Source organism: Peromyscus eremicus, chromosome 2, assembly GCF_949786415.1.
Source record: "Peromyscus eremicus chromosome 2, PerEre_H2_v1, whole genome shotgun sequence".
Lineage (NCBI taxonomy): Eukaryota > Metazoa > Chordata > Mammalia > Rodentia > Cricetidae > Peromyscus > Peromyscus eremicus.
Genome location: NC_081417.1, coordinates 126,858,665 through 126,881,711, shown reverse-complemented (window position 1 = coordinate 126,881,711; position 23,047 = coordinate 126,858,665). Strand labels below are relative to the sequence as shown.

Below are 23,047 nucleotides of genomic sequence, written 5' to 3'. Positions count from 1 at the left end.
TTTCAAATAATAACCAACTCTCAAGATGACCAAGAAAGAACAATTGGAAGTGGGACATGGGCAAGATATATCCTTCAAAAGCATGTACTTTTTTACCTACTTTATCCACTCAATCCCATTGACTAACATTTTTGCCATTTTCAAAAAATCCCATCAAATTATGAATCCATCAATGGATTAATCCACTGACAAAGTCGGAGCCCTCATGATCCAGACACTTCCCAGTGATTGGATCTGCCAACTGAGGACTAAACCTCAGTTGTGAATCTTTTCATTGGAAATGTATATCCAATTCATAACACCAAGTCCTTCTATTCTCTTTCAGATGTCCTCTTCAAACCAGAGTATATGTCATTGATGTCAAACAGACCTTCATGTCCTGTAATATATTTGATCATTATACTTGTTTTATATTGTCTCAGAGGAATACTTGTTTTTTGTTGTCTCAAATGGAAAACATGTGCATTCATGAGAGGTAAAGAGTTCCAAAACTATTTCTTCTTGAAACACAATACTCAAATGTGATATATACAAAATTATTTACCCCAGAACTTTAGTGTATCCCAATACTCTTTGTCAAAGAGGGTCTCAAAATCTTCAGAGATCCTCAAGCTAAGCTGCCACCTTTCTTCCTTGTGTGGTTCTTCAGGGCTAGCATGTAGCTATCATCACAATTGCTTGCAAGGTCTCAGGATTCCTTTAGAGGTATCATTACTAATTTCTGTTCACTTTTGGTGTTTGTGGAATCTGTTTCATAATAGACCTTTTCTCTTCTATAGGTACTTGTTAGATTTTAGAGTTATTGCTGAAAATTTCTAGGCTTTCTTACATTGTTAGAAAGAGAAAGAGAAGCATACAGCAACAAATAGCTGGATTATTCATCTTTCCTAATATTTTCCCAAGTTTTCCTTTGTTCTCGTGAGACTAACCTGAATACTATATACATTAGGGGTGATCTTAATTTAAGGGAGCTAAGACCGATGGTATAGCAGGCACAGGATATGTTTTGAACAGGAGTGCTGGACATCAGGACATGATGAGTAAACACTTTAGACCGTTAAAATACTCAGATAAACCAGCATGCTTTAAGTCTGTCTCCAGGTAGGTTACATTCTGCACAATGTGGAGGAGAATAGGAAGGGGTTCTTCATTCTAGCCTTTATTTGCTCAAAACCCAAATGACCATAAAATTTTAGCTTCAGAAACTTTAGACTTCATAAGAGAAAAGAACTTTTGTATATTCTAGGTTATTAAGGGTGAAGGATGATATTAACTAGGGGACTTTGAAGATAATTTCATCTAACTCAAAGGATGAAGTCCATTTGAGAGTTACTGTGAAAATGAGTCCTAGCTTCATTAAAAAAAGCATGAGCACACATGATACAGTGTGGGCAGTCATGTACACAATGCATAAAGACATCTAACATCCTGAATGTATATTCATAATATGACGGGGAATAGAATAAATAGCTTGTAATCAACATCTTACTAATTTTTCCAAACAACCTCATGAAGTTCTACTTATTATTTCTAGATGAACAAGTTATTAAGGACCCAAGTTTTAGGTAAATTGTTTAAGCTGAATAAATCTGTAAATGTAGATCATAAATTGAAATGAAAGTGTTTCAAATCCCAGACACTTTGCTCCAACCATGATACTCTTCATCAAGATGTGGACTAGCAAAACCTTCCTTGTACTTTCAATGGTAGAGTGGCTACTACTTCACTAGCCAACTTGACTTATTTATTCATTTATTCAACATTTATATATTGGATAGTTCTTAAATATTGGAGCTGTTATAGACATTGACAATAAAATAAAAGAATGAAAAAGAGCTTATTTTGAATAAGAAAACTTTTTTCTTTAATGTTCTTGTTGGTAATTGCTGATATTTATGATCAAATATAGTGAAAAAAAAACACCAACCAAAAATACAACAAGAAAACTCATATATACATAAAGTGAACAAAGCCATTATTCAACACAAACCGAAACAAACAGGCATCAACAAAACAAACTTTTTTAGATCTTTTCACCCTTAGTGTTCATAGTTATTGGTTTATTGCATGGTATGGTTCAGAATAACCCAACTATCTTGCTATTTACTTTCTTCTCTAAATGTTCAGCCAATCAGTCATTTTTCTAATATATGGTTTGGTAAGCAGCAGCCATCTGCCGTGAAGCAATCTTTCTCACGCTGTAGTAAGCTTCCTAGAATATACACAGATCAAGCTAAGAAGGAATGAACGGCCAAGCAGCAAGGATGCTACAGAGATATTATTGGGTGCGTGGAAGTCATTACAACTGCTGAAGTCTTGGCTTCCAAGGCAGCTTTTCCCCCTTTTAGCTAGTTTTGAGTTTCAAAGAAACCCTACTCTATGAATCCTACAACCTTTGTGCACTTAAGCATTGAGACAAGGCTATAGTGAACAGGGTCCCATGGCATCCAAATTATATTTTCAGGCTAATTACATGCTGCACACTCACAAGAAAAGTGAGAAGATATTTATTATTTGATTTTATTTTTAAGCCTGCTCTGTCTTCATCCTAAATGGCCAATAATCTTAGCTTCACCCAATTCTAAGTTTTATCTTCACTAAAAATTCCTAACAATAACCCTAACCCTAACCCTAAAAACCTTGCTTATGAGGCTTTAGCCCTGACATAGGTTAAATAAACAATGGATACAGCACTGAGACCTTCAAGAAACTACCTATATTCAGCATTTCTCTTGCTATTCCAATGTATTCCCAAAGTCCTAGCCCCCTAAATCTTCTTACTTACTCTTTTCCAGGTTCGAATAAAAGGAAGCTTTGCTATGAGCTTACCTGGGAGTGTCTACTATTAATTTTGTATATCAGCTTCCTCCCTTTCTATTTGAATTTCAGGAGCAGAGGTGAGTGCAACTAGACTGGGATCTGTCATTTCACCTTGCCTTTGTCCAATGCCTTCTCATCTTGGAACTATGTAGACAAAGTTGAGTAGTCTTTGTTGCAGAAGTAGCAGGCAGAGTTTCAGTGACATCCCAGTGGCTTCCTGTGCTTCCTTGTAACTATATATTTTCCAAAGTTTTAGGCTTCTATTATGGCTGTTTGTATTTTCATACTCACAGTTACAGCTGCTTGTATAGCAATGAAAAGATTTATTTCTTCAGGTCTGGCCTCCACTTAATCCCACATGTATAAGCCTTCTTTTACAAAGTACAATTTTTATGTCACCAACATTTATCCTAAGCCAAGAATTCATAAACATTAAAAAAACTTTTGGATTAGAGGCCCCCTATGTTAATTAGTGAATAAAATATAATTTTTCTTACTTGATTTCATTTTCATTTCCTGAGAATGCTGAAAGCTGATGTTTGATCCTCTTGGGTGTGTATTTATAGGGTATTTGGAAGTCTGGTCATGTTACAACATATACTGTTTATAGGATAGTATCTGAGAGTTTAGAAAAACTTTTCATTTCATTGTGGATATTAGGAGGAAGTATTTTATAAAAAATAACTATCAAAATAAACCAAAAGATCAAATTACTATTTGTAAGGTGTTTGCACTCATCCATAAGATAGAATTACATCAGATGTTAGATACAGATATACCCTTTTCTGATTTAACATATATTTCAGAATGGCTGTCAATAAAACTCATTCCATCTATTTTCACTACAAATCATAAAAACAAGCCTCAAATCCTAAGAAAAATGAACTCAAAGGAACTATCTTAAAGAGTCAATGGAAAAATAGCAAAAGTGTATAAAGATATGAAGGTATAACTTCCAGCACTATGGTCTTGTGTGATATTTTGTTTGTCTTCTGACAAATAAAGCTTGCTTAAAGTCAGAGGGTGGAGTTAGCCACTAGTTAACTATAGAGGTGTAGAGGACTGTAGAGAGAGGTACAGGAAGTGGTAAGGCAGGGCTGAGACTGGATCTCAGCCCTTTTGCTCAGCGGAACAGAAGAGGTAGGAAGTCACTGATGGCTGCTCCCTTGCTTCTCTGATCTTTCATGTTTTTACCCCAAATATCTGACTCCTGGTTTTTATTGATAAGATTAATGATAAGATTATTGATAAGATTAAGATGGAATTAATTAATTCCATCACTATGGAATACACTAAATGTCCTAAACCAGTCTTTCTGGTTACAATACATCTTCCTATCCATCTAACACTTATACAACTACGTAATTTTAAAGTTATTTTGGCCACCAAGAAAGCAAAAATAGTATTTTACATAACAGAAAATATAAATATATATGAATCTTTTCTCCCTATCTCCCCTCTTCCATTCATTTTATGTTTTTGTTGGAATCCTTATACCCTGATTTTAAAGTCCATATCATGATTAAATGGACTAATTCTAATTCTCAGAACCCTCATAAGGAGGAATATAATAGAAATATCCACATTCATCTAAGGAGCCCAAAGTAGTGAACACTGAAATAGTCTGTAAAAAAAATTACCAAGTAAAACAGTACATCTCACCATCTCATGCACTCAGGACAGGTCCTGGTCCCACTGCCTGGGGGGCCTCCCAAACAGTTCAAGCTAATCAACTGTCTCACTTATCCAGAGGGCCTGATCCATTTGGGGGCTCCTCAGCTCTTGGTTCATAGTTCATGTGTTTCCACTAGTTTGGTTTATTTGTCCCTGTGCTTTTTCCAACCATGGTCTCAACAACTCTTGCTGCTCATACAATCCCTTCTCTTTCTCGCTGATTGAACTCCCTGAGCTCCACCTGGCTGAGCTGAATCCCTAGGGGAGTCCTTGCCCTGGAGGAGATGGGAATGGAGGGTGGGTTGGGGGGAGGGCAGGGGGAGGGGTGGGAAGAGGGCGGACAGGGGAATCCGTGGCTGATATATAAAATTAAATTAAATTATAAAGTAAAAAAAGAAAAAAAAAGTACATCTCATGGAATACTAAGAAGAATAGAATTTATGGGCTGGAGAGATGGCTCACTGGTTAACGCCACTTGTTGCTCTTGAAGAGGATCTGTATTCTGCTCCAGCATCTATGTGGCAGCCCACAACTCACTATTACAATTTTATGTGTTTAAAGACCTCTTCTGGCCTCTAACATTCATACACATAAAATAAAAAATAGGTAAATTTTTGCAAGAAGGAATAGAATTTAGAAATTATTTTTCCTTAGCAAGATTGCAGCTATTAACTTGTATGAATTCCTTGCAAAATTTGAAGACAAAGACAATTAATTGATGGGCTCTCCCATGGCATATTGAGGGGTAGTTGTCAAAGAGGGTTAGATTTTCAAAATTAGCAATGATGGTCTGGACTTCCTATGTATTAAGCATATGAAATATATCTTTTGTATAAAAATGAAGAGTATTTTTGTATTTAAAAATGAAAAGTATTCATTAAAATATTAACAATGAAAAACCTTAATAAAAATATGATATTTCAAAAGTAGAATGTCTATATAGATTCAATTATAGTAACTGAAATTTAAAACAACAACTCAGTGGCAACATTAAACAGGAGATCAAACACAATGGAAAAAGAACTGGACTTCAGATATTAGGTAAGATGCAGTGTGTATATAGTTACCACATAAGACATGGACCCCAGATTATGCATTAGTTGGCTCTCATCAGAGAAGCTCATGTTTTTAGTAGATGACAATCAACACAGAGATCAAGGTGCAGAGCATAAAAGACATTTGGATGGTCATTCTTAACCAGATTATTTATATCTCGCCTTCCTCCGAAGGCTCATGGATCATTGCAGAAGACAAGAAAAAGGGTGGTGGATGACTACGAGGAAACAGTGTTTTCCTTATGCAGTAGGGCAATTACACAAATGAACTCATAGCAATTGAGATGACACACACAAGACCTGTTCAGACTCGGGCCAGACAACTCCAGCATGGAGAGGTGGGTTGTGCATGAAGTCACACCCCTAGTTATAGAGGTATTGGCAGCTGATAACTGCTGGGAGAGGGAGAGTCAATTTTCTTTGAGGCTGTGGCTTCTAGTGTGCTGACTGCCCTCCAGTGAAGGACACACGTCCAATATTACAAAAGGCAGCACAAACTACTTGGGGTGTGTGTGTGTGTTCATTCACATGTGTGCATACATCTCTCTGTGAGAGTACTTTTGTTTTTCATAGTAAGTATCTGTTGGGCATCACAGTTTCCTCTGTTAGAACGTTCCTTAAGGCCTGAAAGATTCTTACCATTGCATCGACTGCTTCTTTCTCTCCTTTGTTTAACTCTTCTTTTATATCTCTGGATGACTACTGATCTCAGCTTTCTACTTGATTCTATTTCTTACTATATTTTCCACCTTGGTTTGTTAACAATTTCCAACTTAAATTCAAACGTAGCAATTACAATTATAATAACCCCTCCCTTGCATTCTTAATTTCATGTATCACATTTCAGTATACCTATCCACTTATTCCTTCATGGATTGACTTGGAGCTCTCAAATGTTACAATCACATTCTTAGTATGCTGCATATTTGAATCTGCTAGTCTACTATGCTGCAATGGCAGACCATGTTGGCTTATCCAACTGCTCAATGGACCAATGTATTTCCTCTGTGCTTTTCCTGCAACATCTTGCTTTGGCAACTCCTAAACCAGAGAATAAAATTAAACAAGAGGATGCTCTCAACTACCCGTGGATAAATGAGTAAAAATAACAACATCTTACAACTTATATGCATGGCTCAAGCTGAACTGCACAAACTCTTTGACTTCCTCAAACTGTAAAGTTATGTCATAAAACTTTGGATTGGTGGCCTACCCTTTGCCCCTCAAATGAAGGCTACTCAAAACCCCCTCCTCTTTCTTGTTGACTAGGATTCTCTGATTTGGCTTCTTAATTTATGCATATTTGTCTGTCTCTATTTTAATTATTTTAAAATATGCTTAACATTTCTTTCTGTTTTTTTTCCAGCTTCTATTTTGGACAATGCATACCCACTGTACAGTAATTGGCTGTGGGATGTATGCATAATCTTGGTTGTAATGATGCTATTTTTCACTGGACTCATTTTGCTTCTATTTGTGACTCTAAACAGTAAGTGATGCAGCGGGAGTGGGAACTCCAAGGATGAGTCTCCTGTCTCTCTACCTGAATCCCCATGAATCTAATCTTCACTTGGTAAAACTAGAGGAAAATAGAGGCCTGGGTTATTGCTTTCTTTCTTTACTTCCATAAGCAGATTGGGAGATATTGTGGGATTCCTTTAGACCTTGCTAAGTGTTCAGGTAGGCTTGCCTTTGGGAAACTATTTTATTAGGTTAGTTGAGATGGGAAAATTGAGATCTTAACTGAGGACTTTCTTATAACATTCACTGTTCTTCCTTTAAGTACTTTCTGTGATGCTAACCTCAACTATGGGGAGTTCTATCAGCCATCTCCTCCACAGTGCTGTTACCATGTTGAGCTTTGCCCACTGAGAAAGTTTAATTTCCCATCTTTAATGCTGGATTCTCACCGAATGCTGTTTTAAGGAAGCATCTTCTATAACTTACCAAGACTAAACTAACTCCACGGATTTTCATTTATCCATCTCCTGTATCAAACTCTCTTTGAACTCTTACAAAGCCATTCAATAAAGCAGACTCAGCAAAGGTCTCCAGGGGCACCCAGAGAGAAAATAGACCCCCCCAGAGCTATTTAAACCTATTAAAATAGAGAGAATCTTGCTTTTCTTCTTTGAGTTCTTAGTTTCATTAATAAAATAATTTAAAGACAGACATGAAGGGAAACTGTGGTACAGTTTTATTAGTGTAAGAGAAAATCATCAGGACCCTCAAACTGTAAATCTTAGCATCTGCTGGCATGGGGAGATGAGGAAGAGGAAGAGAGACAGTCATATGTTTTGGAGACTGGCAAGTACTCACACCCAGAAGGGAAGACTTGTTTCACAGAGTGAATGAGAAAGCCCAGTGTGTGTGAAATCATGTTTAGACATTTAGCCAGTATCAAAGAAAAAGATAGAAGAAAAAGGGAAAAGGTATAAACACCTAAAACACTAAGAAAAGTACATTTTTCTTTTCTTAAAACAATATTGTTTGGCATCATAAGGTAAAAATTTTTGTCATCACAACATTTTATAATGGCTACATAAATTTTAATACAGGTTTTCTTCCAACACATATTCTAAAAAGAAACAATGTATACTTGAGATTCTTTTATTGATTAATTGCTATGGATTTCTTTTTTCAGGAATATTCTTTCCTTTTGGTTTAATGCAATCCCCAAATATGATTTATTCCACTCTTTCCTTTCCATTAGCCAAAGAACAGAAAGCACAGTGCCAGCCACTGGAGGATGAAATCCTACCCTTATACCAGCTTTCACAGGAGTTCACAGAACAAAGGTCACCATTTCCGGTAACTCTTTCGTATGTATGTATGTATGTATGTATGTATGTATGTATGTATGTATCCATCTATCCATTCATTCATTTTGCATCTTGGCCACAGTTTCCCCTCCCTCCTCTCCTTCCAGTCCCTCTGCCCCATCCCACCTCTGCTTCTATCCCCCACCCCATCCACTCCTACATTTATGTTTAAGAAAGGGCAGGTCTCCCATTAGTATCAACAAAACATGGCATACCAAGTTGCAGTAAGACTAAGTGCCTCCAAATGTATTAAGGCTGGATGAGGTGAACCAGCATGAAGAGTAGATGCTCAAAAGCCTGTAAAAGGATTGGAGACAGCCCCTCTTCCCACCATTAGGAATCCCACAGGAGGACCACAATACACAACTGTAACATATACGCTGAGTGCCTAGGTCAGTCCCATGTAGGCTCCATGGTTGTTGGTTCAATATCTGTGAGCCCCTATAAACCTAGGTTAGTTGATTCTCTGAGTTTTCTTGTGGTGCCCTTGACCCCTCTGGCTCTTTCACTCTTCTCCTCTTCTTCTGCAAGATTCCTGAAACTCCACCTAATGTTTAGTTGTGGGTCTGTCCTGTTTCCATCAGTTACTGGATAATGCTTCTCTGATGACAATTGGGCTACGCACCAATCTGGTCACAGGAGACAGCCAATTTGGCATATGTATATGCTATTGCTATAAGCTGGGGTCTTCCTTGTAGATTCCTGGGAGATTCCCTTGCGCAAGGTTTTTACCTGATCTCAAAATACTCCTCCCTTTCCAGTAGTCTTTTTCATTACTCTCCTTCATCCCTCCACCCCCCACCCCCCACATCCTGATCATTCATGTTCCCATCCTTACCTGCCCTCTGTCCACTCATGAAATCTCTTCTATTTCCCCTTCCAAGGGAGATCTGGGTGTTCCTCCCATGAACCCTCTTTGTTATCTAGTCTCTCTGGATCTGTGGATTGTAGCATAGTTCTTTATTTTACAGCAATATCTACTTATTAGTGAGTACATACCATGTTTGTCTTTACTGGTATGGGTTAGTCCACTCAGGATGATTTTTTTCTAGTTACACCCATTTGCCTTAAAATTTCCTGGTGTCCTTGTTTTTAAAAGTTTAGTAATATGCGGGCCAGTGGTGGCACACGCCTCTAATCCCAGCACTTGGGAGGCAGAGGCAGGAGGATCTCTATGAGTTTGAGTCCAGCCTGGGCTACAGAGTGAGTTCTAGGAAAGGCACAAAGCTACACAGAGAAATGCTGTCTCCAAAACAAAACAAAACAAAACAAAACAAAACAAAACAAAAGTTGAGTAATACTCCATTGTTTAAATATACCACATTTTCTTTATCCATCCCTCTGCTGAGGGACATCTAGGTTGTTTCCAGGTTCTGTTTATTACAAATAAAGCTGATATGAACGTATTTGAGTAAGTGTCTTGTGGTATGATTGAGTATCTTTGGGTATATGCCCAAGAGCAATATAAGTGGATCTTGTGGTAGGTTGATTCCCAGTTTTCTGAGAAACCACCACTGACCTCCAAAGTGGCTGTACAAGTTTGCACTCCCACCAGCAATGGAGGAGTGCTGCCCTTGATTCACATTCTATCCATCATGAGCTGTCACTTGTGGTTTTGATCTTAGCCATTCTGACAGGTGTAAGATGGCATGTCAGAGTCATTTTGGTTTGCATTTCCATGATGGCTAACGATGTTGAACATCTCCTTAAGTGTTTCTCATCCATTTGAAATTCTTCTGTTGAGAAATCTCTGTTTAGATCTATACTGCATTTTTAATTAGATTATTTGGTTTGTTGATATCTAGTTTACTGAGTTCTTTATGTATTTGGGAAATCATCCCTCTGTCAGATATGGGTATGGTGAAGATCTTTTTCCTTTCTGTATGCTACTGTTTTACCTCTTGTCAGTCTTCTTTTCCTTACAGAAACTTTTCAACTTCATGAGGTCCCATTTATTAATTGTTGGTCTTAGTGCCTGTGCGATTGGTGTTCTGTTGAGGAAGTTGTCTCCTGTGTCTATTCCCCACTTATTCTTGTATCAGGTTTATTATTATCTGATTTTATGTTGAGGTCTTTGATCCATGTGGACCTGAATTCTGTGCAGGGAGGTAGATATGGATCAATTTACATTCTTCTACATGCTGACATCCACTTAGACCAGCACCATTTGTTGAAGATGTTTTCTCTTTTTCCATTGTATATTTTGGCCTCTTTGTTGAAAATCAAGTGTCCGTAAGTGTGTGGATTTAATTCAATTCCATTGATCCACCTGTCTGTTTTCATGCCAATACCATGCAGTTTTTATTACTTTAGCTCTGTAGTAGAGCTTGAAATCAGGGATGGTGATACCTCTAGAAGTACTTTTATTGTACAGGATTGTTTTAGCTATCCTGGATTTTTTTGCTTTCCCATATGAAGTTGAGTATTGTCTTTTCAATACTATAAAGAACTGTGTGTTTTTTAATGGGGATTGCATTGAATCTGTAGATTGTTTTTGGTAAAATGGCTATTTATACTATGATAGTCCTACCAATCCATGAGCATGGGAGATCTTCCTGTTTTCTGATATCTTCTCCAATTTCTTTCTTCAAAGACTTGAAATTCTTGTCATACAAGTCTTTTGCCTTCTTGGTTAGAGTTACCCCAAGATACATTATATTATTTGAGGCTATTGTAAAGGGTGTTGTTTTTCTGATTTCTTTCCCAGCCTGATTATCCTTTGTATATAGGAGGGCTACTGATTTTTTAAATTTAGTCTTGTATCCAGCCACTTGACTAAAGGTGTTTATCAGATGTAGGAGTTCCCTGGTAGAGTTTTTGGGATCGCTTATGTATACTATCATATCATGTACAAATAATGATACTTGGACTTCTTCCTTTCAAATTTGTATCCATTTGATTTCCTTTAGCTGTTTTATTGCTCTAGCTGGAACTTCAGGTATTGTATTGAATAGGTATGGAGAAAGTGGATAGCCTTGTCTTTTTCCTGATTTTAGTGGAATTGCTTTGAATTTCTCTCCATTTAATTTGATGTTGGCAATCAGCTTGCTGTATATTGCTTTTATTATGTTTAGGTATGTCTCTTGTATCCCTCATCTCTCCAAGACTTTTATCATTGAGGGTTGTTGGATTTTGTCAAAGGCTTGTTCAGCATCTAACAAGATAATCATGTGTTTTTTTTTTCTTTCAGTTTGTATGGTGCATTACATTAAAAGTTTTTCATATGTTGAACCATCCCTGCATTTCTGCGATGAAACCAACTTGATCATAGTGAATGATCTTTTTGGTGTGTTCTTGGATACGGTTTTTCAGTATTTTATTGAGTATTTTTGCATCGATGTTCAGAGTGAAATTGGACCGTAACTCTTTCTTTGTTGAGTCTTTGTGTGGTTTGGGGGTCAGGGTGACTGTGGCCTCACAGAAAGAATTTAGCAATGTTCCTTCTGTTTCTATTTTGTGGAATAATTTGAAGAGTATTGGTATTAGCACTTCTTTGAAAGTCTGGTAGAGTTGTGTATTAAAACCCTCTTGCCCTGTTTTGTTTTTCTGTTTTTTGTTTTGCTTTAGAAGAATTTTAATGACTGCTTCTATTTCCTTAGGGGGATATTGGTCTATTTAAATTGTTTATCTTATCTTGATTTAACTTAGGTAAGTGCTATCTATCAAGAAATTTGTTCATTTCTTTTAGATTTTGCACTTTTGTGGAGTACAGGTTTTTGAAGTATGGCCTAATGTTTCTCTGGATTTCTTGGAGTCTGTTGTTTTTGTCCCCCTTTTTGTTCAACTTCATTGATTCAAATATTCTCTCTCTGCCTTTTAGTTAGTTTGGATGAGGGTTTATCTATTTTATTTATTTTCTTGAAGAACCATCTCTTTGTTTCATTGATTCTTTGTATTGTTCTGTTTGTTTCTATTTTATTGATTTCAGCCCTCAGTTTGATCATTTTCGAGCATCTACTCCTTTTAGATATATCTGATTCTTTTTGTTCTGGAGCTTTCAGGTGAGCTCTTAAATCGCTAGTATAAGATAGCGCCAAATTCTTCATGAAGGCCCTTAGTGCTATGAACTTTCCTCTTAGTAGTGCTTTCATTGTTTCTTATAATTTTGGGTATCTTGTGCATTAATTTCAATTGAATTCTAGAATGTCTTTAACTTCTTCCTTTATTTCTTCCTTGACCTAGTGGTAACTCAGTAGAGAGTTGTTCAGTTTTCATTAATTTGTAGACTTTCTGTTGTTGTTGAAATTCAGCTTTAATCCATGGTGGTCTGATAAGATACAGAGGGTTATATCACATTTTTGTATCTGTTGAGATTTGCTTTGTGGCCAAGTATATGGTTAATTTTAAAGAAGATTCCATGTGGTGCTGAGAAGGAGGTAAATACTTTTGTGTTTGGGTGAAATGTTCCATAGATATCTATTAGGTACTTTTGAGTCATAATGTCTGTTAGTTCTGTTATTTCTCTGTTTAATTTCTGTCTGGATGACCTGTCTAAAGGGGAGAGTGGGGTTTTAAAGTCTCCATTTTTTCCAACCCTTTATTCTGAGGTAATATCTGTCTTTGATGTTGGGGTATGCTTCTTGTATACAGCAGACTGATGAAACTTGTTTTTCACATCCTATCTGTTAGCTTGTCTTTTTATTGATGAATTGAGTCCATTGATATTGAGGCATATTAATGACCAATGATTGTTAATTCCTGTCATTTTGTTATTGTTGATGGTAGTGTGTGTGTGTTTCCCTTCTTTGGGTTACGCTGCTGTGAGATTATCTATTGCCCATGTTTTTGTGGGTGTAGTTAACTTCCTGGGGTTGGAATTTTCCTTCTAGTACCTTCTTTAAGGCTAGGTTTGTGAACAGATATTGTTTAAATTTAACATTGTTGTTCAATATCTTGTTTTCTCCATCTATGGTGATTGACAGTTTTGCTGGGTATAGTAGTCAGAGCTAGTATCTGTGGTCTCTTAGAGTCTGTAAGACATCAGTCTAGGCCCTTCTGGATTTTATGGTCTCTGTTAAGAAGTTGGGCATGATTCTAATAAGTCTGCCCTTACATGCTACTTTTCCCCTTGTTGCTTTTAATATTCTTTCTTTGTTATGTATGTCTAGTATTTTGATTATTATGTGGTGAGGGGATTTTCTCTTCTGATCCAATATATTTTGTAATTTTTAAGCTTCTTGTACCTTAACAGGCATGTTCTTATTTAGGTTGGGAAAATTTTCTTCTATGATTTTTTAAATATATTTTCTGGGTCTTTGAGCTGGTTTACTTCTTGTGCTTCTATTCCTATTATACTTATTTTTGGTTATTTCATAGTGTCCTAGATTTTCTGGATGTTTTGTGTTAGAATTTTTTTCGATTTAACATTTTCTTTGACTGATGAATATATTTGCTCTATCATGTCTTTAACACCTGAGATTCTGTCTTCCATCTCTTATATGCTATTGGTGATGCTTGCATCTGTAGCTCCTGTTTGCTTTCTCAGATTTTCCATTTCCATCATTCACTCAGTTTGTATTTTCTTTATTTCTTCTATTTCCATTTTCAGGTTTTGAACAGTTTTCTTTGTCTGTTTGTTTGTGCTTTCTTAGTTTTCATTTAGAAGTTTATTGATTTTTTTCCAATATTTTATTTGTCTTTTTCTCACTTTCTTTAAGGGATTTGTTCATATCCTTTTTAAGAACCTCTATCACCTTTATAGAGTAATTTTGAGGTTATTTTCTTGTGCTTCAGCTGTGTTTATATGTTTAGCATATAAAGGCAGACCTATTAGAATCACATCTGACTTATTTTTTTTTATTTTTTTTTATTTTTTATTTTTTATTTATTTTTTTATTTTTTTATTTTTTTTTTAATTTTTATTTTGCAATACAATTAAGTTCTACATACAGGCACAGATTCCCTTGTTCTCTCCCCTCATGCCCCCCTCACCTTCCCCCCAGCCTGCCTCCCATTCCAATCTCCTCCAGGGCAAAGCCTTCCCCACAGACTGAGATCAACCTGGTGGACTCAGTCCAGGCAGGTCCAGTCCCCTCCTCCCAGGCCGAGCCAAGCGACCCTGCATAGGCCCCAGGTTTCAAATAGCCGACTCATGCAATGAGCACAGGACCCAGTGCCAGTGCCTGGATGCCTCCCAAACAGATCAGGCCAATCAACTGTCTCACCCACTCAGAGGGCCTGATCCAGTTGGTGACCCCTCAGCCATTGGTTCATATTTCATGTGTTTCCGTTTGTTTGGCTATTTGTCTCTGTGCTTTTATCCGGGCCTTGGTCTCAACAATTCTCTCTCATATAAACTCTCCTCATTCTCGCTAATTGGACTCCCAGAGATCCACCTGGGGCCTAGTCATGATCTCTGCATCCAGATCCCTCAGTAGTTGGATGAGGTTTCTAGCACGGACAATTAGGGTGTTTGGTCATCCCATCACCAGAGTAGGTCAATTCGGACTGTCCTCTCGACCATTGCCAGCAGTCCTGTTGTGGGGGTATCTTTGTGGATTTCTGTGGGCCTCTCTAGCACTTTGTTTCTTCCCTATTCTCATGTGGTCTTCATTTACCATGGTCTCCTATTCCTTGTTCTCCCTCTCTGTTGTTGATCCAGCTGGAATCTCCCATTCACCCAAGCTCTCTTTCCCTCGACCCTCGCCCTTCACTACCCCCACTCCTGTCCAGGCTGTTCATGTAGATCTCATTCCATTTCTCTGTCATTGGGCGATCCCTGTGTCTTTCTTGGGGTCCTGATTTCCAGGTAGCCCTCCCTGGTGATGTGAGTAGCAGTCCAGTCATCCTTGTTCCACATCTAGTATCCTGTTATGAGTGCGTACATACCATGTTTGTCTTTCTGAGTCTGGGATACCTCACTCAGGATGATTTTTTCTAGGTCCATCCATTTGTCCTGCAAACCTCATGATGTCATTGTTTTTTCTCTGCTGAGTAGTATTCCATTGTGTATATGTACCACATTTTGTTTATCCATTCTTCAGTTGAAGGGCATCTAGGTTGTTTTCCATGTTCTGGCTATTACAAACAATGCTGATATGAACATAGCTGAACAAGTGCTCTTGTGGTGTGGTTGAGCATTCCTTGGGTATATGCCTAAGAGTGGATAGCTGGATCTTGGGGGAGATGGATTCCCAATTTTTCTAAGACAGCGCCATATTGATTTCCAAAGTGGTTGTACAAGCTTGCATTCCCACCAGCAGTGGAGGAGAGTTCCCCTAGCTCCACATCCTCTCCAGCATAAGGTGTCTTCAGTGTTTTTGATCTTAGCCATTCTGACAGGCGTAAGGTGGTATCTCAGAGTTGTTTTGATTTGCATTTCCCTGATGATTAGGGGATGTTGAGCAATTCCTTAAATGTCTTTCAGCCATTTGGGTTTCCTCTGTTGAGAATTCTCTGTTTAGTTCTATAGCCCATTTCTTAATTGGGACTGTTGGGCATTTTGATGTCTAATTTCTTGAGTTCCTTATATATTCTGGATATCAGTCCTCTGTCAGATGTGGGATTGGTGAATATCTTTTCCCATTCTGTAGGCTGTCGCTTTGCCTTGTTGACCGTATCCTTTGCCCTACAAAAGCTTCTCAGTTTTCAAGAGGTCCCATTGATTGATTGTTTTCTCTCAGTGTCTGTGCTACTGGTGTTCTATTTAGAAAGTGTTTCTCCTATGCCAATGCATTCAAGACTACTTCCTACTTTTCTCTTCTAGCAGGTTCAGAGTAGCTGGATTTATGTTGAGGTCCTTGATCCACTTGGACTTAAGTTTTGTGCACGGTGATAGATATGGATCTATTTGCATCCTTCTACATGTTGATATCCAGTTTTGCCAGCACCATTTGTTGAAGATGCTTTCTTTTTTCCATTGTGCACTTTTGGCTTCTTTGTCAAAAATTATTTGTTCATAGGTGTGCGGATTAATGTCAGGGTCTTCAATTCGATTCCATTGGTCCACATGTCGGTTTTTATGCCAGTACCAAGCTGTTTTTATTATTGTAGCTCTATAGTAGAGCTTGAAGTCAGGGATCGTGATGCCTCCAGAGGTTGTTTTATTGTACAGGATTCTTTTGGCTATCCTGGGTTTTTTGTTTTTCCATATGAAGTTGAGTATTATTCTTTCCAGGTCTGTAAAGAATTGTGTTGGTATTTTAATGGGGATTACATTGAATCTGTAGATTGCTTTTGGTAAGATTGCCATTTTTACTATGTTAGTTCTGCCTATCCATGAGCATGGGAGATCTTTCCATTTTCTGACATCTTCTTCAATTTCTTTTTTCAGGGACTTAAAGTTCTTGTCATATAGGTCCTTCACTTGCTTGGTTAGTGTTACCCCAAGGTATTTTATGTCATTTGTGGCTATAGTAAAGGGTGATGTATCTCTGATTTCCTTCTCCGCTTTTTTGTCCATTGTATATAGGAGGGCTACTGATTTTTTTGAGTTGATCTTGTATCCTGCTATGTTGCTGAAGGTGTTTATAAGTTGTATCAGTTCCTTGGTGGAATCTTTGGGGTTGCTCAAGTATACTATCATGTCATCTGCAAATAGGGAAAGCTTGACTTCTTCCTTTCCAATTTGTATCCCCTTAATCTCCTTATGTTGTCTTATTGCTCTGGCTAGAACTTCAAGTACTATATTGAATAAGTAAGGGGAGAGCGGACAGCCTTGCCTCGTTCCTGATTTTAGTGGAATTGCTTTGAGTTTCTCTCCATTTAATTTGATGTTGGCTGTTGGCTTGCTGTTAATTGCCTTTATTATGTTTAGGTATGTTCCCTGTATTCCTGATCGCTCCAAGACCTTTATCATGAAGGGGTGTTGGATTTTGTCAAATGCCTTTTCAGCATCTAGTGAGATGATCATGTGGTTTTTTTCTTTGAGTTTGTTTATATGGTGTATCACATTGACAGACTTTCGTATGTTGAACCATCCTTGCATCCCTGGAATGAATCCTACTTGATCATGGTGGATAATTGTTTTGATGTGTTCTTGGAGTCTGTTTGCCAGTATTTTATTGAGTATTTTTGCATCAATGTTCATGAGGGAGATCGGTCTGTAGTTCTCTTTCTTTGTTGTATCCTTGTTTGGTTTGGGAATCAGGGTAATTGTAGCCTCATAGAAGGAGTTTGGTAATGTTCCTTCTGTTTCTATTGTATGGAACAATTTAGAGAGTATTGGTATTAACTCTTCTTTGAAGATCTGGTAGAATTCTGCACTGAAACCATCTGGTCCTGGGCTTTTTTTGGTTGGGAGACTTTTAATGACTGTTTCTATTTCGTTAGGGGTTATTGGACTATTTAAATAGTTTATCTGGTCTTGATTTAATTTAGGTATGTGGTACCTATCCAGAAAATTATCCATTTCTTTTAGGTTTTCCAGTTTTGTGGAATAGAGGTTTTTGAAGTATGACCTGATGATTCTCTGGATTTCCTCAATGTCTGTTGTTATATCCCCCTTTTCATTTCTGATTTTGTTGATTTGGATGCTCTCTCTCTGTCTTTTGGTTAGTTTGGATAAGGGCTTGTCTATCTTGTTGATTTTCTCAAAGAACCAACTCTTTGTTTCATTATTTTTTTGTATTGTTCTCTTTGTTTCTATTTTATTGATTTCAGCTCTCACTTTGATAATTTCCTGGCATCTATTTTTCCTGGGAGACTTTGCTTCTTCCTGTTCTAGAACTTTCAGGTGTGCTGTTAAGTTACTAGTGTGAGATTTCTCCAGTTTATTTATGTGGGCGTTTAGTGCTATGAATTTCCCTCTTAGTACTGCTTTCATAGTGTCCCATAGGTTTGGATATGTGGTGTCTTCATTTTCGTTGATCTCTAGGAAGTCTTTAATTTCTTTCTTTATTTCTTCCTTAACCCATTGGTGATTCAGGTGGGTATTGTTCAGTTTCCATGAGATTGTAGGTTTTCTGTAGTTTTTGTTGTTGTTGAAATCCAACTTTAGACCGTGGTGGTCTGATAGAACACAGGAGGTTATTCCAATTGTTTTGTATCTGTTTAGATTTGTTTTGTGACCAAGTATGTGGTCGATTTTAGAGAAGGTTCCATGGGGTGCTGAGAAGAAGGTATATTCTTTTTTGTTAGGATGGAATGTTCTGTAGATGTCGATTAAGTCCATTTGAGTCATGACATCAATTAAGTCCTTTATTTCTCTGTTAAGTTTCGATTTGGGGGATCTGTCCAGTGGTGAAAGTGGGGTGTTGAGGTCTCCCACTATTAATGTGTGGGGTTTTATATGTGATTTAAGCTTTAATAATGTTTCTTTTACATATGTGGGTGCCCTTGTGTTTGGGGCATAAATGTTCAGAATTGAGACTTCATCTTGGTGGATCTTTCCTGTGATGAGTATGTAATGCCCTTCTTGATCTCTTTTGATTGATTTTAGTTTGAAGTCTATTTTGCTGGATATCAGGATGGCTACACCCGCTTGTTTCTTAAGACCGTTTGATTGGAAAGTCTTTTCCCAGCCTTTTATTTTTAGGTAGTGTCTATCTTTGAATTTGAGATGTGTTTCTTGTATGCAGCAGAAAGATGGGTCCTGCTTTCGTATCCATTCTGTAAGCCTATGTCTTTTTATAGGTGAGTTAAGTCCATTGATATTGAGGGATATTAATGTCCAGTGATTGTTCATTCCTGTTATTTTTTGGTGGTGATGTGTGTGTACTTTTCTTTGTTGGGGTTTACTGCTGTGGCTTTATCTATTGCCTGCGTTTTCGAGGGTGTATCTGACTTCCTTAGGTTGGAATTTTCCTTCTAGTGCTTTCTGTAGGGCTGGGTTTGTGGATAAATATTGTTTAAATCTGGCTTTGTCATGGAATGTCTTGTTCACTCCATCTATGTTGATTGAAAGTTTTGCTGGGTATATTAGTCTAGGCTGACATCCATGGTCTCTTAGTGTCTGCATTACATCTGTCCAGGACCTTCTGGCTTTCAAAGTCTCCATTGAGAAATCGCGTGTTATTCTGATAGGTTTGCCTTTATATGTCACTTGGCCTTTTTCCTTTGCTGCTCTTAATATTCTTTCTTTATTCTGTACGTTTAATTGTCTAATTATTATGTGGCGAGGGGACTTTTTTGGGGGGTCTAGTCTGTTTGGTGTTCTATAGGCTTCTTGTATCTTCATAGGCATTTCCTTCTTTAAGTTGGGAAAGTTTTCTTCTATGATCTTGTTGAATATATTTTCTGTGCCCTTGAGTTGGTATTCTTCTCCTTCTTCTACCCCTATTATTCGTAGGTTTGGTCTTTTCATGGTGTCCCAAATTTCTTGGACATTTTGGTTCATGACTTTGTTGACTTTAGTGTTTTCTTTGACTGATGAATCTATTTCTTCTATTGTGTCTTCAACGCTAGAGATTCTCTCTTCCATCTCTTGCATTCTGTTGATTATACTTGCATCTGAAGTTCCCAATCGTTTTCTCAGATTTTCTATTTCCAGCATTCCCTCTGTTTGTGTCTTCTTCATTTTTTCTATTTCCCTTTTCAGGTCTTGGACTGTTTCCTTCATTTGTTTCATTGATTTTTCTTGATTTTCTTTCAGTACTTTATTGTTTTCTTCCAGGACTTTATTGATTTCTTCTAATTTGTTTGCCCTTTCCTCTAGTTGTTTACAGCGTTCTTCACATTTCTTTGTCTTTTCCTCTACACGAGCCTCTAGCTTCTTCATGATGACATTCATAAGGCTATTTTCTTCTGCTTCTTCCAATTTCTGATGTTCAGGTCTAGGTGTTGGAGGAGGGCTAGGGCCTGGTGATGGTGTATTGCTATTCATTTTGTTGTATGTGTTTCTGCCTTGACGTCTGCCCATCTCCTTGTGGTTCGTTCTTGGCCTTATCCGCACACTTGGTTCAGACAGAGCTGACAGATTCAGGAAGTCTTTCTCTCTTGTCCAGATGGGAGCTCTCTGTGCTGTGCTGTGCTGTGCTGTGCTTCAGAAGGGAAGTCCGGGGCCAGATGGGAGCTGGGGGCCGGCCTCTAAGTCTCAGGAAGAGGCTTGGGGCTCAGGCGGTTGGGCGTGGGGGCAGGGCGTGGAGACTGCAGGGTCTGCCAGGGGTCTTAGAGAAGGGGATCCTTCCTGGTGGGGCTGTGCTTCAGAAGGGAAGTCCGGGGCCAGATGGGAGCTGGGGGCCGGCCTCTAAGTCTCAGGAAGAGGCTTGGGGCTCAGGCGGATGGGCGTGGGGGCAGGGCGTGGAGACTGCAGGGTCTGCCAGGGGTCTTAGAGAAGGGGATCCTTCCCGGTGGGGCTAGAAGGGCACCTGCCCTGTGACCAGAACCTGGGGCCAAGTTGGGCAGGTCTTCCCCGGAGTGGCTGGTGCCCAGGAATCCACATCTGACTTCTTAGTGGAGACTCTAAAATCCAGAAGGGCCTAGATTGATGTCTTGTAGACTCTAAGAGATTACAGATGCCAGCACAGAATACTTTACCCAACAAAACTGTTAATTGCCATGGATGGAGAAAACAGGTCTTACTGCTATAGAATAGCTGGGCTCTGGTGGTACCATATTGCCTATTCTGTTATTGGTTGTGTTCTTACACTGGCATTTAGGCATCTGGATTTTGGATGATTATAGGTCTAGGTTATTTCTGCTCTGGGGAACCAGCCCCTAAGGCAGCATAGGGTTTGAAAGGAATCCACAGCGTTTTCTATCTGAGGGGTTAGAGAAAATGAGCACACTCACACACTCTCTTGATGGTTTCTTCTTTTATTCTCTCATGATGTTCTCACTCATATTGTTCTCCCTTGTTGCTCTCTCCTCTCATGTCTTTTTACAGCTTACATATCCCCAAAAACTCTTTTAGGCAAAACAGGAGTCACAAAAAAGTCTCATGCTATAGGTAAAAATATAATTAGAAACAGACATCTCAATAACTCTTATGCAATATATCTAAGTAGAACGCAAGGAGCTTATTTTCTTAGCCAACCCTTTTATTGACAGGCTGTAAATTGTAGTTATAAAGAAAGAATCAATTACTTTATTATCTATCTTGAGAGGTAACCTTATAAGGAATTTTAAATGAATAGTACACCTAAAACTGTTGAAGAGACCAAGAAAATGAGAAAATCGTGTACTTGCAACCTATCTGAGTGTATATTTATTTCGACCTTTTGCCCCTGCATTCTTTCAAGCAGGCAAATTAAACTAACTCACAACCACATAAACATTTTTAACCAACACTCTGCAATCAGGAATCATAAATTCTGAATTCTCTTTAGATTTCCAAGCTGCCTAGTGAGTGCCAGGTTTGTGTCACAGATTCTCTAGTTCAGGCTCAGGTACCATGTATCTTTTAGTATCAGTTCAGCAGGCACTTTCTAGGATATTATGGTACCATAATGCATAAATCTTAAAATGCACTTTTTATCCTGTGTGAGATTCCTGACTATCAAAAGAAACCTATAATCTTTATTGGGGCTACAGAGTCAAATTATTTTTTTTGTAGCCTTGACTAGTCAGAATTTATTTTCACAAATTGAGGTCAGGAATGGGTGCAAGGAATTAATCATTTGCCAGCTAGCAATAACTGGGCTATTTTGTATTTATGACCTAGCCAGATTGCTCAGCTATGCCCTTGTGAACTACAGATAGTTTTTCTGGGAATGTTTATCTTAAAAACTATTAGCAAGGCATGTTGTCTAATCTAAATCTATTTTGAAGCTTTGTATCAGATAGTGGTGCTCAGCAATAAAATTAAAGAAATTTCAGCCATTCTGGCTCACGTCAATCATTAATTTGAGCTGTGATCAGAATTAGATCCTTAGGGAGAACTAATGGGCCCTGATTGTGTAGGCTATCCTTGAATTCATTTTTATTCATGAAAATTATACAACTTAAGGATGAATCATCTTCCTGACAATCCACAGATATAAATGCTCAGTAGATCAGGATTTATTCATGAGATAAACACACCATAATACAGGCAGTGGTAGACTCCCCACATCTAAATATACCATGTCAGATACCAGAGAAAAGATTGTAGCAGCAACATGTAAAGGCACAACAGAAGCAAAAGACATTCTGGAGTCTCTATTTTGGCAAGCCTTGCATAAATGAGATACATTCATCAGAGAGTTTTTCTTCTGGTGGGCTGACACCCTGAACCCCAATTGCAACCTGCTGTTCCTCTGACATGGCTACTAGCTACCAGCAGTAGGTGTTGACTCCTGAGTTTGTCTTTGTTAGATGTGTGTTTTGTTCTTTAGTTTCTCTTTCCTCTCAGGTCTTCTGGCCTAAATAAGCAAGGGTTTTGGTGACTAGCAAGTCTTCAGGTCTAGTAGGGTGTCCCTTCTGGGGTTTTGGCATCTAGGGGTCCCTAGATGTGGCCTGGCCTCTGGTAAAGCCAGATTCTTCTTCTGAAGTCATCAACTATGATATGGAGCCAAGTGGAAGGGGTGCAGACAGGGATCCCTAGATCTGATCTGGTCTCTTGGGTCTCTAGGATCAGACTGGCCCCCAGCACAGCTGTCAGCATGGGGTCCCTAGATCTGCCATGTGCTCCAGTAAAACTGAAGGCCTGTGCTCCAATAAAGCTGAAATCTTCTTTTGAAGTTGTAGACATGGGGTCCCTAGATCCAGTCTGGCCTGAGGTGAAGCAGAAGTCTTCTTTTGAAGTTGTAGACAAGAATATGGAACCAGGGGTGGGGGGCAAAGGGGGATGGTTGTGCGTGCAGTCTGTAGTTGTTATGC

The 23,047-nt window shown here is 38.4% G+C and overlaps 1 protein-coding gene across 1 annotated transcript in view; it reads left to right on the top strand.

The window, feature by feature from the left end:
- The window catches only part of LOC131904861 (selection and upkeep of intraepithelial T-cells protein 10-like), a 44,371-nt gene that overhangs the window by 8,214 nt on the left and 13,110 nt on the right, over nt 1-23,047 (top strand). The window contains exons 3-6 of the mRNA XM_059255861.1: nt 326-521; nt 2,809-2,897; nt 6,916-7,038; nt 8,263-8,360. Of these exons, the coding sequence (XP_059111844.1) occupies nt 326-521; nt 2,809-2,897; nt 6,916-7,038; nt 8,263-8,360 (506 nt within the window). The remainder of the gene's footprint in view (nt 1-325; nt 522-2,808; nt 2,898-6,915; nt 7,039-8,262; nt 8,361-23,047) is intronic.